Here is a 17322-nt window from a genome sequence, read left to right on the forward strand (position 1 = left end):
TTCCAAAAAATTCCCCAAATATTCCCCCGAATTCCCTCAAAATTCCTAAAATTCCCCCAAAATTCCCAAAGTTTCCCAGAATTTCCAGAAATTCCCAAAAATTCCCCAAAAATTCCCCAAAATTCCCAGAAATTCCCCAAAAATTCACAGAATTTCCCCCAAAATTTCCACAAACTCCCCAAAAATTCCCAGAAATTCCCTCAAAACTCCCCAAAAATTTCCCCCAATTCCCCAAAATTCCCTCAAAATTCCCAGAAATTCCCCCAAATTTGAAAAATTCCCCCAAAATTTCCCCCAAATTCCCAGAAATTCACCAACTCCCTTCAAAATTCTCAAAAATTCCCCCAAAAACTCCTCCAAAAATCCCAAAAAAATCCCCCAAAATTCCCCTCAAATTTCCCCCAAATTCCCCTCAAATCCCTCAAACTCCCCAAAAAACGCCAAAAATTCCCCAAAATTCCCCAAAAATCCCCAAAATCCCCCAAAATTCTGGAATTTCCCACCTGTCCATGGCCCTGTCCCGGAGCCGGTCCCTCCTTCGCTGCTTTTCCCGTTTTTTCTTCACCTCGTCGTCCTCGTCCTCTGATCCTGGGGGGGAAAATCCTGAATTTTTATCCCAAAAAATCCTTCCCCAAATCCCAAATCCCTGCAGGGCCTTGGATGGCAAAATTTTCCTGATTTTTTCACCATTTTTTCTTGATTTTTCCCATTTTTTCCTGATTTTTTTTATGATTTTCCCTTGATTTTTTCCTCATTTTCCCCTCATTTTTTTCCTAATTTTTCCCCATTTTTTTTCCCATTTTTTCCTCATTTTTTTCCTGATTTTTCAAAATTTTTCCCAATTTTTCACCAGTTTTTCCTGATTTTTCCTCATTTCTTTCCTGATTTTTCCAATTTTTTCCTGATTTTTCACCAGTTTTTCCTGATTTTTCCTCATTTCTTTCCTGATTTTTCCCCATTTTTTCCAGATTTTTTCCTCTTTTTTTTTCCTGATTTTTTAATGATTTTCCCCATTTTTTCCTCATTTTTTCCCGATTTTTTCCTCATTTTTTTCCTGATTTTTCCCAAATTTTCCTGATTTTTGCCCATTTTTAAATGATTTTTTCCCGATTTTTTCCTGATTTTTCCCATTTTTTCCCGATTTTTTCCTCATTTTTTTCCTGATTTTCCCCCATTTTTTCCTCATTTTTCCCCAATTTTCCTCTGTTTTTTTCCCGGTTTTTCCTCTTTTTTCCTCATTCTTTTCTGATTTTTCACCATTTTTTCCCATTTTTTCCCGATTTTTTCCTGATTTTTTAATGATTTTCCCTTGATTTTTTCCTCATTTTTCCCTCATTTTTTCCTGATTTTCTCCCATTTTTTCCCCATTTTTTTCCTCATTTTTCCTCCTTTTCTTTCCTGATTTTTCAAAATTTTTCCTGTTTTTCCCCCATTTTTTTCCCCAATTTTTCCCTGATTTTTTACCATTTTTTTCCTAATTTTTCCTCTTTTTTCCTGATTCTTCCTCTTTTTTTCTTGATTTTTTTCCCCTTTTTTTCCTGATTTTTCCCCATTTTTTTCCTGATTTTTCCCAATTTTTCGCAATTTTTTCACGATTTTTTTCCTGATTTTTTTATGATTTTCCCCATTTTTTCTGATTTTTTCATAATTTTTTCCTCACTTTCCTGATTTTTCAAAATTTTTCCCGATTTTTCCCATTTTTCCCGATTTTTTCATGATTTTTTTCCTCATTTTTTTTCCTGATTTTCCCCCATTTTTTCCTCATTTTTCCCCAATTTTCCTCTGGTTTTTTCCTGGTTTTTCATCTTTTTTCCTCATTCTTTTCTGATTTTTCCCATTTTTTCCCGATTTTTTCCTGATTTTTTTATGATTTTCCCCTGATTTTTCCTTCAGTTTTTTCCTGGTTTTTCCCCAATTTTTTCCTCATTTTTTCCTGATTTTTTCCTGATTTTCCCCCATTTTTTCCCCCCATTTTTCCCTGATTTTTTCCCATTTTTTCCGTATTTTTCCTCTTTTTTCCTCATTTTTTCCTGATTCTTCCTCTTTTTTCTTGATTTTTCCCCATTTTTTCCTGATTTTCCCCCATTTTTCCATTATTTTTTTGTATTTTTTCCATTTTTCCCATTTTTTATTTTTCCTCATTTTTTATTGATTTTTCCCCATTTTTTTCCTGATTTTTTTATGATTTCCCCCATTTTTTCCTGATTTTTTAATGATTTTTCCCATTTTTTCATGATTTTTCCCCATTTTTTTCCCTGATTTTTTCCTCATTTTTCCTCATTTTTCCCCTGGTTTTTCAAAATTTTTCCTGATTTTTCTCCATTTTCCACCATTTTTCCAGATTTCTCCTGATTTTTCCCTGAATTTTTTGTTTTGTTTTTTTTTTTTATTATTTTTCCCAATTTTGATTTTTCCTCTTTTTTTCCTGATTTTCCCATTTTTTCCCCAATTTTTCCTGATTTTTTCCCCTTTTTTCCTGATTTTTTTCCCCTTTTTTCCTGATTATTTCCCTTTTTTTCTCAATTTCCCTTATTTTTCCTCGTTTTTCCTGATTTTTCCTCATTTTTCATGATTTTCCCCATTTTTCCTGATTTTTCCTCATTTTTCCTGATTTTCCCTGTTTTTTCCTTAATTTTCCTCATTTTTTCCTCATTTTTTCCATCGTTTTCCTGATTTTCTCTGATTTTCCCCAATTTTTTCCTGATTTTTTCTGCTTCTTTTCCCTTTTTTTTTCCTGGTTTTTTTTTCCCCAGACATTTTCCCCATTTTCTTCCTCCAAAATCTGGAAAAATCTTCTGGAATTTCGGGGATTTTTCTCCTTTTTTGGCCACAAATCCCAAAAAAAAGCTGGAAAATCCCAAAATTTGGGGAATTTTCTCCCTCAGCTCCGTCCAAACTCCGGGAATTCTCCTGGAAAACCAAAAGTAGGAAAAAGAATTAGAAATGTCAAAATTTTTTCCTTGAATTTCATGTAGGAAAAGCAAAATTTGGGGATTTTTTTTTAAACTTTTTTTTTTTATGGATTTTTCTCCCCCCCAAAAAAATTTGGGTTTTTTTGGGGGATTTTTAAGGTTGGAAATTTGGGAAGTCTCAGCTTCTCCCAATTTTTTTCAGGCAGGAATTTTTCCCAAAATTCCCTAAAAATTCCCCAAATCCTCCTGCAAAAATCCTAAAAAAAATTTCCCCCAAATCCCAAAATTCCTCCAAAAAATCCCACCCAAAAATCTCCAAAATTCCTAAAAAAACTCCCCAAAATTCCTCCAAAAAATCCCCCCAAAAATTCCTCTCAAAATTCCTAAAAAAAATCCACAAAAAATTCCTATAAAAATCCAGAAAAATTTCTTTAAAAAGTCCCCAAAATCCCCCCCTAAGAAATCCCAAAAATTCCTTTAAAAACTCAAAAATTCCTCAAAAAAGTCCCCAAAATTCCTAAAAAACCACCCCAAATTCCTCCAAAAAATCTAAAAAAATTCCCCTCAAAATCCCCCCAAAGATTCACAAAAATTCCTGCAAAAGTCTCCAAAATAATCCCCAAAAATCCTTTAAAAATCCCCAAAATTCCTTAAAACAATCCCACTCAAAAATCTCCCAAATTCCTAAAAAAAAATCCCCCAAAAATCCTAAAAAAATCCCTCCAAAAAATCCTAAAAAAATCCCCAAAAATTCCTAAAAAAGTCAAAAATCCCCCCCCAAAAATCCCAAAAATTCCTTAAAAATCACCTCAAATTCCTCAAAAAATTTTACAAAAATTCTCCTTAAAATCCTCTCAAAAATCCACGAAAATTCCTAAAAAAGTCCCCAAAATCACCCCCAAAAATCCACAAAATTCCTTTAAAACCTCCCCAAAAAAATTCTTAAATAATCCCCAGAATTCCTAAAAAAACACCCCAAATTCCTCCAAAAAAAAAAAGCACAAGAATTTCTAAAAAAGTCCCAAAAATCCCAAAAAATTCCCCAAAATTCCTTTTAAAAAAACCCCAAATTCCTAAAAAAAATCCCCCAATAAAAACCCCCGAATTCCCGACTTTTGTTCCCCAAATTCCAAATTTTTCCCCATTTTTCCCGGATTTTGGGGGTCCCTGGGCACTTACACCTTTGTCTGCCTCGTCCAGGGATTTTTCTTCTCCTTCTCCTTCATCTCCTGCAGGAAAAATGGGAAAATTCAGAGGGAAAAACTCCAGGAATTGGGAAAAAATCCTGGGGAAAAGGGGGGGAAATGCAGGAAAAAATCCAGGGAAAAATTCTGGGAAAAATCCTGGGTAAAAGGGGGAAAAATCCAGGGAAAAAGAGGGAAAAATTCTGGGAAAAATCCGGGGTAAAAGAGGAAAAAATTCTGGGAAAAAGGGGAAAAATTCTGGGAAAAAGGCGGAAAATCCAGGGAAAAAAGGGGGAAAATCCAGGGAGAAATCCCGGGAAAATTCTGGGAAAAAGACGGAAAAATCCTGGGGGAAAAAAAAAGGAAAAAAATTCAGGGGAAAGGGGGAAAAATTCAGGGGGGAAAGGGGAAAAATCCAGGGAAAAAGAGGGAAAAATACAGGGAAAAAATAAAGTAAAAAATTCAGGGAAAAGGGGAAAAAATCCAGGGAAAAGGCGGGGGGGGAAATCCAGGGAAAGGGGGGGAAAATCCAGGGAAAAAGAGGGGAAAAGCCAGGGAAAAAAGGGGGAAAATCCTGGGAAAAATCCCGGGAAAATTCTGGGAAATTTTCCAGGAAAAATCCTGGGAAAAAAGAAAGGGGAAAAAGCTGGAAATTGAGGAAAAAACCTGGAAATTTGGGAAAGGAGGAGGGAAATTCAGGAAAGGAAGGATGGAAATTTGGGACAGGAGGATGGAAATCCAGGAAAGGAAGATGAAAATTCAGGACAGGAGGAGGGAAATTTGGGACAGGAGGAGGGAAATGTGGGATAAAATGATGGAAATTCAGGAAAGGAGGAGGGAAATTTGGGATAAAAGGGTGGAAATTTGGGATAAAAGGGTGGAAATTTGGGATAAAAGGGTGGAAATTTGGCAAAGGAGGAGGGAAATGTGGGAAAGGAGGAGGGAAATTTGGGAAAAGGGGATGGAAATTTGGGATAAAAGGGTGGAAATTTGGGATAAGAGGGTGGAAATGTGGGAAAGGAGGATGGAAATTCAGAAAGGAGGATGGAAATGTGGGACAGGAAGATGAAAATCCAGAAAGGAGGATGGAAATGTGGGAAAGGAGGATGGAAATCCAGGAAAGAAGATGAAAATCCAGGACAGGAGGAGGGAAATGTGGGACAGGAGGATGGAAATTTGGGAAAGGAGGATGGAAATGAAGGAAAAGAAGATGGAAATTCAGAAAGGAAGATGAAAATCCAGGACAGGAGGCTGGAAATCCCCGTTCAGAGCCGTTACCGTGCTCGGAGTCGCTGTCGGGCTGTTTGGGCTCCTCCCCGTCCCTGTTCCCGTCGGTTCCGGGCTCATTCCCGGCCTCATTCCCGGGGTTTTCGGGATCATTCCCGGGGTTCTCGGGGTCATTCCCGGGGTTGGTGTCCCCGGGGGTGTCCCCGGGGCTGTCCCCGCTGCGGGAGCGTTTCCGTTTGCGCGGCCCCTCCGGCTCCCAGCGCGGCCCCGAGCGGCCCCGCGCGCCCCGACGGCGGCCCTGGGGGGAGAAATCCAGAGAATTGGGGAAAAGTAAATGGGATTTTCAGTTCTGGGAAGAGGAAAATCCCAGGGGTCACTCAGGGATTGGGGTTTGGAGGGGAGAGATCCCAGGAATTGGGAAAAATGAGAATTGCACAAGGGGAAAAGCCCAGGGAATACCCCGGTGCCGGCCCTGGAATGGGGAGAGAGAGAGACAGGGAATAAATGGGGAAAATGGGAATTTCAGTTCTGGGAAGAGGAAAATCCCAGGGGTCACTCAGGGATTGGGGTTTGGAGGGGAGAGATCCCAGGAATTGGGGAAAAATGGGAATTGTACAAGGGGAAAAGCCCAGGGGTTCCCTCAGTGCCGGCCCTGCAGGGGGAGAGAGCCGAGGTGGGAAAAAGTGGGAAAAAAGTGGGAATAAACTCAGAAAAATTGGAAATAAAGTGGGAATAAAGTGGGACTAAGGTGGGACTAAGGTGGGACTAAGGTGGGACTAAGGTGGGAAAAAGTGGGAAAAAGTGGGAAAAAGTGGGAAAAAAGTGGGAAAAAAGTGGGAAAAAAGTGGGAATAAAGTGGGGAAAAAAGTGGGGAATAAAGTGGGGAATAAAGTGGGGAATAAAGTGGGAATAAAGTGGGGAATAAAGTGGGAATAAAGTGGGGAATAAAGTGGGAATAAAGTGGGGAATAAAGTGGGAATAAAGTGGGAATAAAGTGGGACTAAGGTGGGAAAAAGTGGGAAAAAGTGGGAAAAAGTGGAGAAAAAAGTGGGAAAAAGGGGGACTAAGGTGGGAAAAAAGTGGGGAAAAAAGTGGGAATAAAGTGGGAAAAAGGAGGACTAAGGGGGGAAAAAGTGGGGAAAAAAGTGGGTCTAAGGTGGGGAAAAAGTGGGGAAAATGGGAAATAAAGTGGGAAAAAGTGGGAAAAAGTGGGAATAAAGTGGGAATAAAGTGGGAATAAAGTGAGAATAAAGTAAGGTGGGGAAAAGTAGGGAAAAAAGTGCGACTAAAGCGTGACTAAAGTGGGAAAAACCGTAAATAAAGTGGGACAAAGGGAGAATAAAGTGGGGAGAAGTGGGAAAACTGGGAAAAACTGGAAATAAAGTGGGAAAAAAGTGGGAAAACTGGGAATAAGGTGGGAATAAAGTGGGAATAAAGTGGAAATAAAGTGGAAATAAAGTGGAAAAACTGGGAATAAGTGGAAATAAAGTGGGAAAAAAGTGGGAAAACTGGGAATAAGGTGGGAATAAAGTGGGAATAAGGTGGAAATAAAGTGGAAAAACTGGGAATAAGTGGAAATAAAGTGGGAAAAAAGTGGGAAAAGTGGGAAAAACTGTGAAAATAAAGCATGAAAAAGGCAATAATCTTTACTCACCACGTGCAGGCCGTTCCAGGGCAGCCCCATCCTGTCCCTCCTCCTGATCCCAAACGGGGCTCGGCCCATCCCCGGCACCCCCAACACCCCCAGATCCGCGGGATAATCGGGATAATCGCCGGGATAATCGCCGGGATAGTCCCCGGGATAGTCCCCGGGGCCGGGGGGGAAGTCAGGAGGCACCAGGGCCTGGGAGAAGAGCGAGGGCAGCGCCCTGTGCCGGGGGAAGGGCAGCTCCGGGCCCCAGCGATGGGCAGGAGGATGAGGAGGGAACTCGGGGAGCCGCCCCCGCGGCTGGGAGCGGCTCCTGGGGGAGCCCCCGCGGGGAAGGAGCCCCAGGGAGCCCCGGGGGGACGAGGACGAGGAGCAGGAACGGGCTGGGAGCAGCTCCCGGGGCTCGGGGGGCTCTCCCGGGGCTCCCCCAGGGAAGGGGAAGCCGCTCCGGAAAGGCTCCCGGGAACCGCGAGAGTCCAGAGACGAGAACGAGTCGAAACGGAAAGAGCTGGAAAAAAATTGGAATAAAATCGGGGTTAGAGACTGGAAAATATGGGAATAAAAGTCAGGATGAGGGGGAGGGATCCCTTTTTTATCCTGGAAAATCAGCAATAAAAATGGGGATGAGGGTTGGGGGTGACAGGACAGGGATCCCTCTTCTGTCCTGGAAAAATGGGAATGAAAATAGGGGTTAGAGCCTGGAAAATACGGGAATAAAACTGGGGATGAGGGTTGGGGATAAGGGACAGGGATCACTTTTCTATTTTAGGAAAATGGGAATGAAAATCGGGAATAAAAATGGGGATGAGGGTTGGGAATGAGGGACAGGGATCCCTTTTCTATCTTAGGAAAATGGGAATAAAAATCGGGATTAGAGACTGGAAAATCTCAGGAATAGAAATGGGGATGAGGGTTGGGAATGAGGGGCAGGGATCCCTTTTCTATCCTGGAAAAATGGGAATGGAAATGGGGATTAGAGCCTGGAAAACTGGGAATAAAAATGGGGATGAGGGGCAGAGATCCCTTTTCTGTCCTGGGAAATGGGAATGAAAATTGGGAATAAAAACGGGGAATAAAAATCAGGATGAGGGTTGGGAATGAGGGGCAGGGATCCCTTTTTTTATCCTGGAAAACTGGGAATAAAATTTGGGAATAAATATGGAGAGTAAAAATCAGGATTAGGGTTGGGGATGAGGGTCAGGAATCCTTTTTCTATCCTGGAAAAATGGGAATAAAAATGGGGATGAGGGTTGGGAATGACAGGCAGGGATCCCTTTTCTATCCTGGAAAAATGGAAATGGAAATTGGGAATAAAAATGGGGATCAGGGCTGGGGATGAAGGGTAGGGATCCCTTTTCTATCCTGGAAAATCAGGAATGGAAATCGGGATTAGAGCCTGGAAAAATGGGAATAAAGACTGGGAATAAAGATCAGGATGAGGGTTGGGGATGAGGGACAGGGATCCCTTTTCTATCCTGGAAAAATGGGAATGGAAATGGGGATGAGAGCCTGGAAAATATGGGAATAAAATTCCAGATTAGGGCCTGGAAAAATGGGAATAAAAGTGGGGATGAGGGGCAGGGATCACTCTTCTATCCTGGGAAATGGGGAATAAAAATGGGGAATAAAAATAGGAATTAGGGCTGGGAATGAGGGACAGGGAGCCCTTTTCTGTCCTGGAAAAATGGGAATAAAAATTGGGATTAGAGCCTGGAAAACTGGGAATAAAAATGGGGATGAGGGTTGGGGATGAGGGACAGGGATCCTTTTTTATCCTGGAAAAATGGGAATAAAAATCGGGAATGAAAATCAGGATTAGGGTTGGGGATGAGGGGCAGGGATCCCTTTTCTGTCCTGGGAAATGGGAATAAAAATCGGGAATAAAAATGGGGATCAGGGCTGGGGATGAGGGGCAAATGATGATGGAAAATCAGGAATGGAAATCAGCATTAGAGCCTGGAAAAATGGGATTTGAGGGGTTTAAATCCCGAGTTTTTAGTGGTTTTTTGGAGGTTAAAAATCCTTTGGAATTTTGAGATAAAGGGAATTTTGAGCCCTGAGTCTAAGGAGTTGAAGCGGAAAGAGCTGGAAAAAAATGGGAATAAAAATCGGGGTTAGAGACTGGAAAATATGGGAATAAAAAGGGGAATTAGAGCCTGGAAAAACGGGATTTGAGGGGGTTTAAATCTTGAGTTTCCAGCTTATTCTTGGAGCCTAAAAAATTTTGGGAAAACCAATGGAAATTTTGCGAAAACCCCCGGAAATCTGGGGGAAAACACTGAAAATTCAGGAAAAACACTGGAAATTCTGAGCAAACCCCTGGAATTTTGGGCAAACCCCTGGAATTTTGGAAAGAAATCGATGGGATTTTGGGAAAAATCAATGGAAATTTGGGAAGACCCTGGAAATTTTGGGAAAAACTCCTGGAATTTTGGGGCAAACCCCTGGAATTTGGGGAAAAACCCTGGAATTTTGGGGAAAACCCCTGATATTTGAGGAAAAAAAACCCTGGAAATTTCGCGAAAATCCCTGGAAATCTGGGGGAAAACACTGAAAATTCAGGAAAAACCCTGGAAATTTTGGGAAAACCCCTGAAAATTCAGGAAAACCCCTGGAAATTTAGGGAAAACCCCTGGAATTTTGGGGGAAATTTCCCTGAAAATTTTGGGGAAAACCACTGAAAATTTGGGAAAAATCACTGAAAATTCAGGAAAAAAACCCTGAAAATTTTGGGGAGAAACACTGGGATTTGGGGGCAAACCCCTGGAATTTGGGGAAATTTCCCTGAAAATTTTGGGGAAATTTCCCTGAAAATTTTGGGGAAAACCACTGAAAATTCAGGGAAAAACTCCTGAAAATTCAGGGAAAAACCACTGAAAATTCGGGGAAAAATGCTAGAATTTTTGGGAAAAACACTGGAAAATTCAGGAAAAAACCCTGAAAATTTGGGAAAAAACCCTGGAATGTTGGGAACAACACTGGAAAATTTGGGAAAAACCCCTGAAAATTCAGGAAAAACCACTGAAAATTCGGGGGGAAAAAAACCCTGAAAATTTTGGGGAGAAACACTGGAATTTTGGGGAAAACCCCTGGAATTTGGGGAAAAACCCTGGAATTTTGGGGAAAACCCCTGATATTTGAGGAAAAAAAACCCTGGAAATTTCGCGAAAATCCCTGGAAATCTGGGGGAAAACACTGAAAATTCAGGAAAAACCCTGGAAATTGGAGCAAACCCCTGGAATTTTGGGGGAAATTTCCCTGAAAATTTTGGGGAAAACCACTGAAAATTCAGGGAAAAACCCCTGAAAATTCGGGAAAAACCCCTCAGAATTCGGGAAAAACCACTGAAAATTCCGTAAAAAAACCCTGAAAATGTTGGGGAGAAACACTGGAATTTTGGGGAAAACCCCTGATATTTGAGGAAAAAAACCCCTGGAAATTTCGCGAAAATCCCTGGAAATCTGGGGGAAAACACTGAAAATTCAGGAAAAACCCTGGAAATTTTGGGAAAACCCCTGAAAATTCGGGAAAACCCCTGGAAATTGGAGCAAACCCCTGGAATTTGGGGAAATTTCCCTGAAAATTTTGGGGAAATTTCCCTGAAAATTTTGGGGAAAACCACTGAAAATTCAGGGAAAAATCCCTGAAAATTTGGGAAAAACCACTGAAAATTCAGGGAAAAATCCCTGAAAATTCGGGAAAAACCACTGAAAATTCAGGAAAAACCACTGAAAATTCGGGAAAAACCACTGAAAATTTGGGGAAAAACCCTAGAAATTTTGAGAAAAACACTGGAAACTTGGAGAAAACCCCTGGAAATTTGGGCTAATTCAGGCCAAAGCCCCACCTGTCGTGCTCCTCTCTGCCATCACTGCCATCTCCTGCACCTTTTTTGGGAAAAACCACTGGAAATTCAGGAAAAACACTGGAATTTTAGGGAAAACCTCTGGAAATTTTGGGTAAAATCACTGGAAATTTGGGAAAACCCCTGGAAATTTGGGGGGAACCCCTGGAATTCTGGGAAAAGCACTGGAAATCTGGGGGGAAAACTCTTGAATTTTGAGGAAAAAAACACTGGAAATTTTGTGAAAACCCCTGGAAATCTGGGGGAAAACACTGAAAATTCAGGAAAAACACTGAGAACTTGTGGGAAAACCCTGGAATTTTGGGAAAAACCCTGAAATTTTAGGAAAACCAGAGACCAAAGCCTCACCTGTCGTGCTCCTCTCTGCCGTCACTCCCCGAGCCCTCCTTGGCCAGCAGGTCCAGGCGCTGGTTGATCTTGGCAATGAGCGAGTCGGGGTTGGAGCCCGGGGCCTCCCCGGAGCCCAGAGCCAGAGAGGAGCCAGAGGAGCCCAGTCCCAGAGAGCCAGAGGATCCCAATCCCAAAGAGGAGCCAGAGGATCCCAATCCCAGCGAGGAGCCAGAGGATCCCAATCCCAGCGAGGAGCCAGAGGATCCCAATCCCAGAGCGGAGCCGGAGGATCCCAATCCCAGAGCGGAGCCGGAGCCGTAGGAAGTTCCGGATCCTGAGCCAAAGGTGCTTCCAGATCCCAATCCCAGAGAGGATCCTGAGCCATAACCACTCCCAGATCCTGATCCATAACCACTCCCAGATCCTGATCCATAAGTGCCTCCAGATCCTCCATAAGTGCCTCCAGATCCTGATCCAAAGCTGGTCCCAGATCCTGATCCATAACCAGTTCCTGATCCATAACCAGATCCCGATCCCGATCCATAACTAGTCCCAGTTCCTGATCCATAAGAGGCTCCAGTTCCCGATCCAAAGGCGCTCCCAGATGCAAAAGCTGCTCCCGAGGATGATCCCGAGGCAAAGGCGGATCCGGTGGATCCCTCGGTGGATCCCAGGCCCAGCTCTGCAGCCTTTGGGGTGTCCCAGGACGCGGCGGCTCCTCCCCCGTAGCTGTAGGAGCCGCCCGAGGCCGCCGAGCTCTGCGGGGTGTAGAACTCGTAGCCTTCGTAGCCTGGGGGTTAATTAATGAATTGGGTTAATTAGAGGGGAATTAAGAGGGGGTTTAAGAAATTAGAGAGGTGGGATCTCAGCAGGAAAAACCCCGGGATGATTCCAAGGGAATTTGGGGAAGTTTTGGAAATTTCAGCATTGGAATCAGAGCCTTGACAGACTGGAAGAGTGAATGGGATTAATTAGGGATTGATTGATTAATTACGGGTTAATTAGCAATTGGTTTACTAGTCAGGGGTTAATTAAGGGGGGAATTAAAGCATTAAAGAGTTTGAGGGGTGGGATCCCAGCAGGAAAAACCCCGGGATGATTCCAAGGGAATTTGGGGAGTTTGGGGAATTTTGGCTCTGGAGTTGGAGCCTTCACAGACTGGAGGAATGAATAGAATGACTGGAAAAATGAATGGGATTAATTAGAAGGTAATCAGTGATTGACTAATTCATTAGGGGGTAATTAAATGGAGGATTAAGGAATTTGAGGGGTGGGATCCCAGCAGGAAAAACCCCAGGATCATTCCAAGGGAATTTGGGGAGTTTTGGGAATTTCGGCGTTGGAATTGGAACCTTGACAGACTGGAAAAATGAATGGAATGAATTAGGAGTTAATTAGTGATGAATTCATTAATTAAGGGGTAATTAAGAGAGGGATTAGGGAGTTTGAGGGGTGGGATCCCAGTAGGAAAAGTCCCAGGATTGTTCCAAAGAAATCTGAGGAGTTTTGGGAATTTCGGCATTGGAATCGGAGCCTTGACAGACTGGAAGAATAAACGAGATTAAGGGGTTAATTCTTCAATTAGGGATTGATTCTTTAATTAGGAATTAATTAAAGAGGGAATTAAGGAATTTGAGGGGTGGGATCCCAGCAGGAAAAATCCTGGGATCATTCCAAAGAAATCTGAGGAGTTTTGGGAATTGGGAATTTTGGCTCTGGAGTCGGAGCCTTCAGAGATTGGAAGACTGAATGAGGATTAAAGGGGTAATTAGGGATTGATTCATTAATTACGGATTAATTAAGGGGTTAATTAGAGTGGTGGGATCCCAGCAGGAAAAATCCTGGGATCATTCCAAGGGAATCTGGGGAGTTTTGGGAATGTTGGGTTTGGAGTCAGAGCCTTCACAGGCTGGAGAAATTAAAAGATTAATGGGGTATATTAGTGATTGATTCATTAATTAGGGGTTAATTAAGGAGAGAATTAAGGAATTTGAGGGGTGGGATCCCAGCAGGAAAAGCCACAGAATAAGTGGGGAATAAAGGGAGGGGGAAAGGGGGAAAAAAGGAGAGGAAAAAAGGGGGAAAAGGGAGGGAAAAATGAGGGGGAAAAAGAGGAAAAAGGGAGGAAAAGGAGGGAAAATGGGGGGAAAAGGTAAAGAAAAGGGGAAAAGGGAGGGAAATAGGGAAAAAGGGAGGGAAAGGAAGGAAAGTGGGGAAAAGGAGGGGAAAATGAGGGAAAAATAGGAAGAAGAGGAAAAAGAAATAGAAAAAGGAAGGAAAAGGGAGGGAAAAATAGAAAAAAAGAGAGGAAAGGGAGGGGAAAAGGAGAAAAAATGGGAAAAAAGAGGGAAAGGGGAAAAAAGGTGGGGAAGAGGAAAAAGTGGGGAAAAAGGAAGAAAAATGGAGGGGAAAATGAGGAAAAATGAGGTGGGAAAAGGAAGAAAAGGAGGGAAAAATGAGGGAAAAGGAGGAAACAGAGGGAAAAGGGAGGGAAATGGGAAAAAAGGTGGGGAAGAGGAAAAAGTGAAAAGAGAAGGAAAATGGGGGGGAAAAGGAAGAAAATGAGGGAAAATGAGGGAAAAAAAGAGGAAAATGGGGGGGGGAAAGGAGGAAAATGGGAAAAGGGAGAAAAGCAAGATGAAGAATTTGGGAAGGAGCTCTGGAAATTCCCAGATTCCCAAGGAATTCCCAAGGAATCCCCTCAGACTCACCCTGCCAGCTCGTCGCGTTCGTGCCGTAGGAACCTGGGGAAAAAACAGGGAAAAAATGGGAAATTTTCATGAAAAACAGGAATTTTTCAGGGAAAAAGGGGATTTTTTTCATGGGAAACCAGGAATTTTTCACGGGAATATGGGAATTTTCATGGGAAAAATGAGGAAAAAGGGGGGAAAGAGGAAAAGGAGGGAAAAAAAGGGAGAAAAAAAAGAGGAAAAAAGAGGAGAAAAGGGGGAAAAAGGAGAACAAAAGGAAGAAAGAAAAAGGGGAAGGAAGAAAAAAAGAAAAAAAGAGAAAAAAGGGGGAAAAGCAGGGAGGAAAGGGGAGAAAGGGGAAAAGGGAGAAAAAGGGGAGAAAAATGAGAGAAAAATGAGGAGAAATGGGGAGAAATGGGAAAAAAGGGGAAAAAGTGGAAAAAAGGGGGAAAAGAGAAAAAAGGGGAAGGAAACGGAGAGAAAAAGGGAGAAAAAGGGGAAAATGGGGGGAAAGGGAAGAAAAGGAGAAAAAATGAAAAGGGGAAGGAAAAGGGAAGAAAAGGGGGAAAAGGAGAAAAAATGGGAAAGAAATGGAGAAAAAAGGGAGGGAAAAAGGGGGGGAAATGGGGGATAAAATGGGAGAAAAATGGGGAAAATGGGAAAAAAGGAGGAAAAAGAGAAAAAAGGGGAAAAGGAGAAAAAAGAAGGAGGAAGGGAAAAATGGGAAAGGGGAAAAAGAAGAAAAAAGGATAAAAAGGGAAAAACGAGAAAAATGGGGGAGAAAATGGGAGAAAAATGGGGGGGGGAATAGGAGAGAAAAATGGGAAAAAATGGGAAAAATGGGGGAAAAAAGAGGGAAAAAGAGGAAAAAAAGGGGGGAAAGAAGAAGAAAAGGAAAAGGGGAAGGAAAAAGGGGAAAATTTCAGGAAAAACTCCAGGAAAACTCACCCTGGGCGCCGCTGGCCCCGGTGCTCCAGCTGCCGTAACCTGAGGGGGAAAAAAAGGGAAAATTCAGCAGGAAAAGAAAAATTTCCACTTTTCCCAAAGCCCAAATCTCAGCCCTCAAATCCCAAGGAAAAAAAACCCAGAAGAATTTCCAGAGGGAATCTAGGGGAAATTCCAAGAGGGATCCTGAGGGGATCCAAGGGAATTTCAGGGGAAATTCCAGGGGAATCCTGACAGGGAATCCAAGGGAATTCCAGGAGGGATCCAGGGGAAATTGCAGGGGAAATTCTGGGGGAAATCCTGAGGGGAGATCCAGGAGAATTTCCAGGGGGAATCCAAGGGGATCCTGAGGGAATCCAGGAGAAATTCCAGGGGAATCCTGAAGGGATCCAAGGGAAATTCCAGGGGAATCCTGAGGGAATTCAGGAGAAATTCCAGGAGAATTTCCAGGGGAGATCCTGAGGGAATTCAGGGGAATTTCCAGGGGAATCCTGACAGAGGATCCAGGGGAAATTCCAGGGGAATCCTGAGGGAAATCCCAGGGGAATCCAGGGGAATATTGAGAGAATCCAGGGGAAATTCGAGGGAAATTCCAGGGGGAATCCTGAGGGGATCCAGGGGAATTTCCAGGGGAAATCCTAAGGAAAAATCCACGGGAAATTTCCAGAGAAGATCCTGATGGGATCCAGGAGGGAATTCCAGGGGAGATCCAGAGGACGAACCAAGGCGGGGACTCCAAGGGGATCCCCCCGAGGGGGGGCCAGGAATCCCCTCAGGAGAGGCCACGGCACGTCCTGGGGAGGGCACAGGAGCCCCGGGAAGGGGACACAGGAGCCCCAGGGAGAGGATACGGGACTCCCCTCGGTGTCTCCTCGGTGGGAAGGGATCAGGCTGAGGGAAACTGAGGCACAGGCGGCGGGGGCGGGGCCGCGGCCGCCATTTTGTGTCGTCTCCAGAAATGGGCCCGGCGCCATTTCCGCCCCCCCGTCAGGGCATGACCCCCCCAGGCCCCCAACAGCCAATCAGCGCCGCCCTAGCGGTGAGTGATGTGGCACTCAGCCAATCAGCGCCGCCCTAGCGGTGAGTGACGTGGAGCTCAGCCAATCAGCGGCGTCGCTGCCTCATGCGGGGGGCGGGTGTTGCGCTTCCCGCTGTGGCGGAGCCCCCCCCCCCGCTCCACCACCCGCCGGTAACGGAGCCGGTGCTGAGGTAGCGACGAGAATAAGCCACCACCACCCTGGGGAAGCTTCAGCACCGCAGAGCCGGCCCGCCCCGCACCTACCGCCGTATCCCGGCTCCATCTCCGCTGCCTCCGCCCGGCGCCGCCGCCGCCGCTTCACCGGCCGCCGCAACCGCTGCGCACGCGCGCTACTGTCGCCAGGCCCCGCCCACAGTGCTTCTGATTGGTTAATCTCCCCAGAAGCGCGGCCCGCCTCCAGCTCCCATTGGTCAGATTGGTTCCCGCCCATGATCTGATTGGTGGAGGCGCTTCCGTCCTGAGGGCACGGCGTGTCAATCATAGCCGTTCTGGCTCCTGATTGGACGGCGCTGCGGGGCGCGCCCTTTGCCTGGTGAGGGGAAGGCGGGGCCGCCATTGAGCCCCCGGGATGGGACCGGAGCGGCCCCGAACTGACCCCGGGATGGGCCCGGAATGGCCTCGAAATGGCCCCGGAGAGGCCCCGCAAAGTGACAATGTCCCCACTGTCTCACAGTGAGTGTCCCCAGCCCCTCAGTGAGAGTGTCCCCAAGTCCCCTCAGGGTCCCCAAATCTCTTCAAAATGTCCCCAAATCCTCTCACAGCGTCTCCAATTCCCCTCAAAGTGTCTCCCAATCCCGTCAGCGTCCCCAAATCACCTCAAAGTGATCCCAAATCCCCTCAAAATGTCCCCAAATCCCCTCAAATTGTCCCCTAATCCCCTCAAAATGTCCCCAAATCCCTTTCCCCAGCATTTTCCCCATCCTTTTCCATCCCTTTTTCCATTTCCCCCCCTATTTTTCCATTATTTTTCTGTCCTTTTCCAATAATTTTTTCCATAGTTTTTTCTATCCCTTTTTCCCATCCTTTTTTTCCATTCCTGAAGGAACTTCCCCTTTTTTGGCAGGAATTTCCCTTTTTTTGGAAGGAATTTTCCCCATCCCTGAAGGAATTTCCCCTTTCCTGGCAGGAATTTCCCAAGTCCTAAAGGAATTTTCCCTTTTTTTTGGCACGAAATTTTCCATTCCTGGCATTAATTTCCCCTTTCCTGGGTGGAGTTTTCCCCATTCCTTAAGGCTTTTTCCCATTCTTGAACTAATTTTCCCATTCTTGAAGGAATTTCCCCATTTTTGGCAGGAATTTCCCCATTCCTGAAGGAATTCTCCCATTCCTGGCAGGAATTTTCTCATTTTTGAACTAATTTTCCCATTCTTGGCAGGAATTTCCCCTTTCCTGAAGGAAATTTCCCCATTCTTGAAGTAATTTTCCCCATTCTTGAAGGAATTTCCCCATTTTTGGCAGGAATTTCCCCATTCCTGGTGGGAA

General features: G+C 44.3%; 1 protein-coding gene across 1 annotated transcript in view; it reads right to left on the reverse strand.

The window, feature by feature from the left end:
- The window catches only part of AKAP8 (A-kinase anchoring protein 8), a 37556-nt gene extending 21415 nt beyond the window's left edge, over nucleotides 1-16141 (reverse strand). Inside the window, exons 1-8 of the mRNA XM_083881955.1 lie at nucleotides 16084-16141; nucleotides 14805-14843; nucleotides 13878-13910; nucleotides 11185-11956; nucleotides 6978-7479; nucleotides 5375-5621; nucleotides 4094-4141; nucleotides 504-588 (exon numbers count right to left, since the gene is read on the reverse strand). Coding sequence (XP_083738081.1) covers nucleotides 504-588; nucleotides 4094-4141; nucleotides 5375-5621; nucleotides 6978-7479; nucleotides 11185-11956; nucleotides 13878-13910; nucleotides 14805-14843; nucleotides 16084-16102 — 1745 coding nt within the window. The 5' untranslated portion in view covers nucleotides 16103-16141. The remainder of the gene's footprint in view (nucleotides 1-503; nucleotides 589-4093; nucleotides 4142-5374; nucleotides 5622-6977; nucleotides 7480-11184; nucleotides 11957-13877; nucleotides 13911-14804; nucleotides 14844-16083) is intronic.
- Between the last annotated feature and the right edge of the window lie 1181 nt (nucleotides 16142-17322).

This window comes from Zosterops lateralis (assembly GCF_965231275.1).
Source record: "Zosterops lateralis genome assembly, chromosome: 36".
NCBI lineage: Eukaryota > Metazoa > Chordata > Aves > Passeriformes > Zosteropidae > Zosterops > Zosterops lateralis.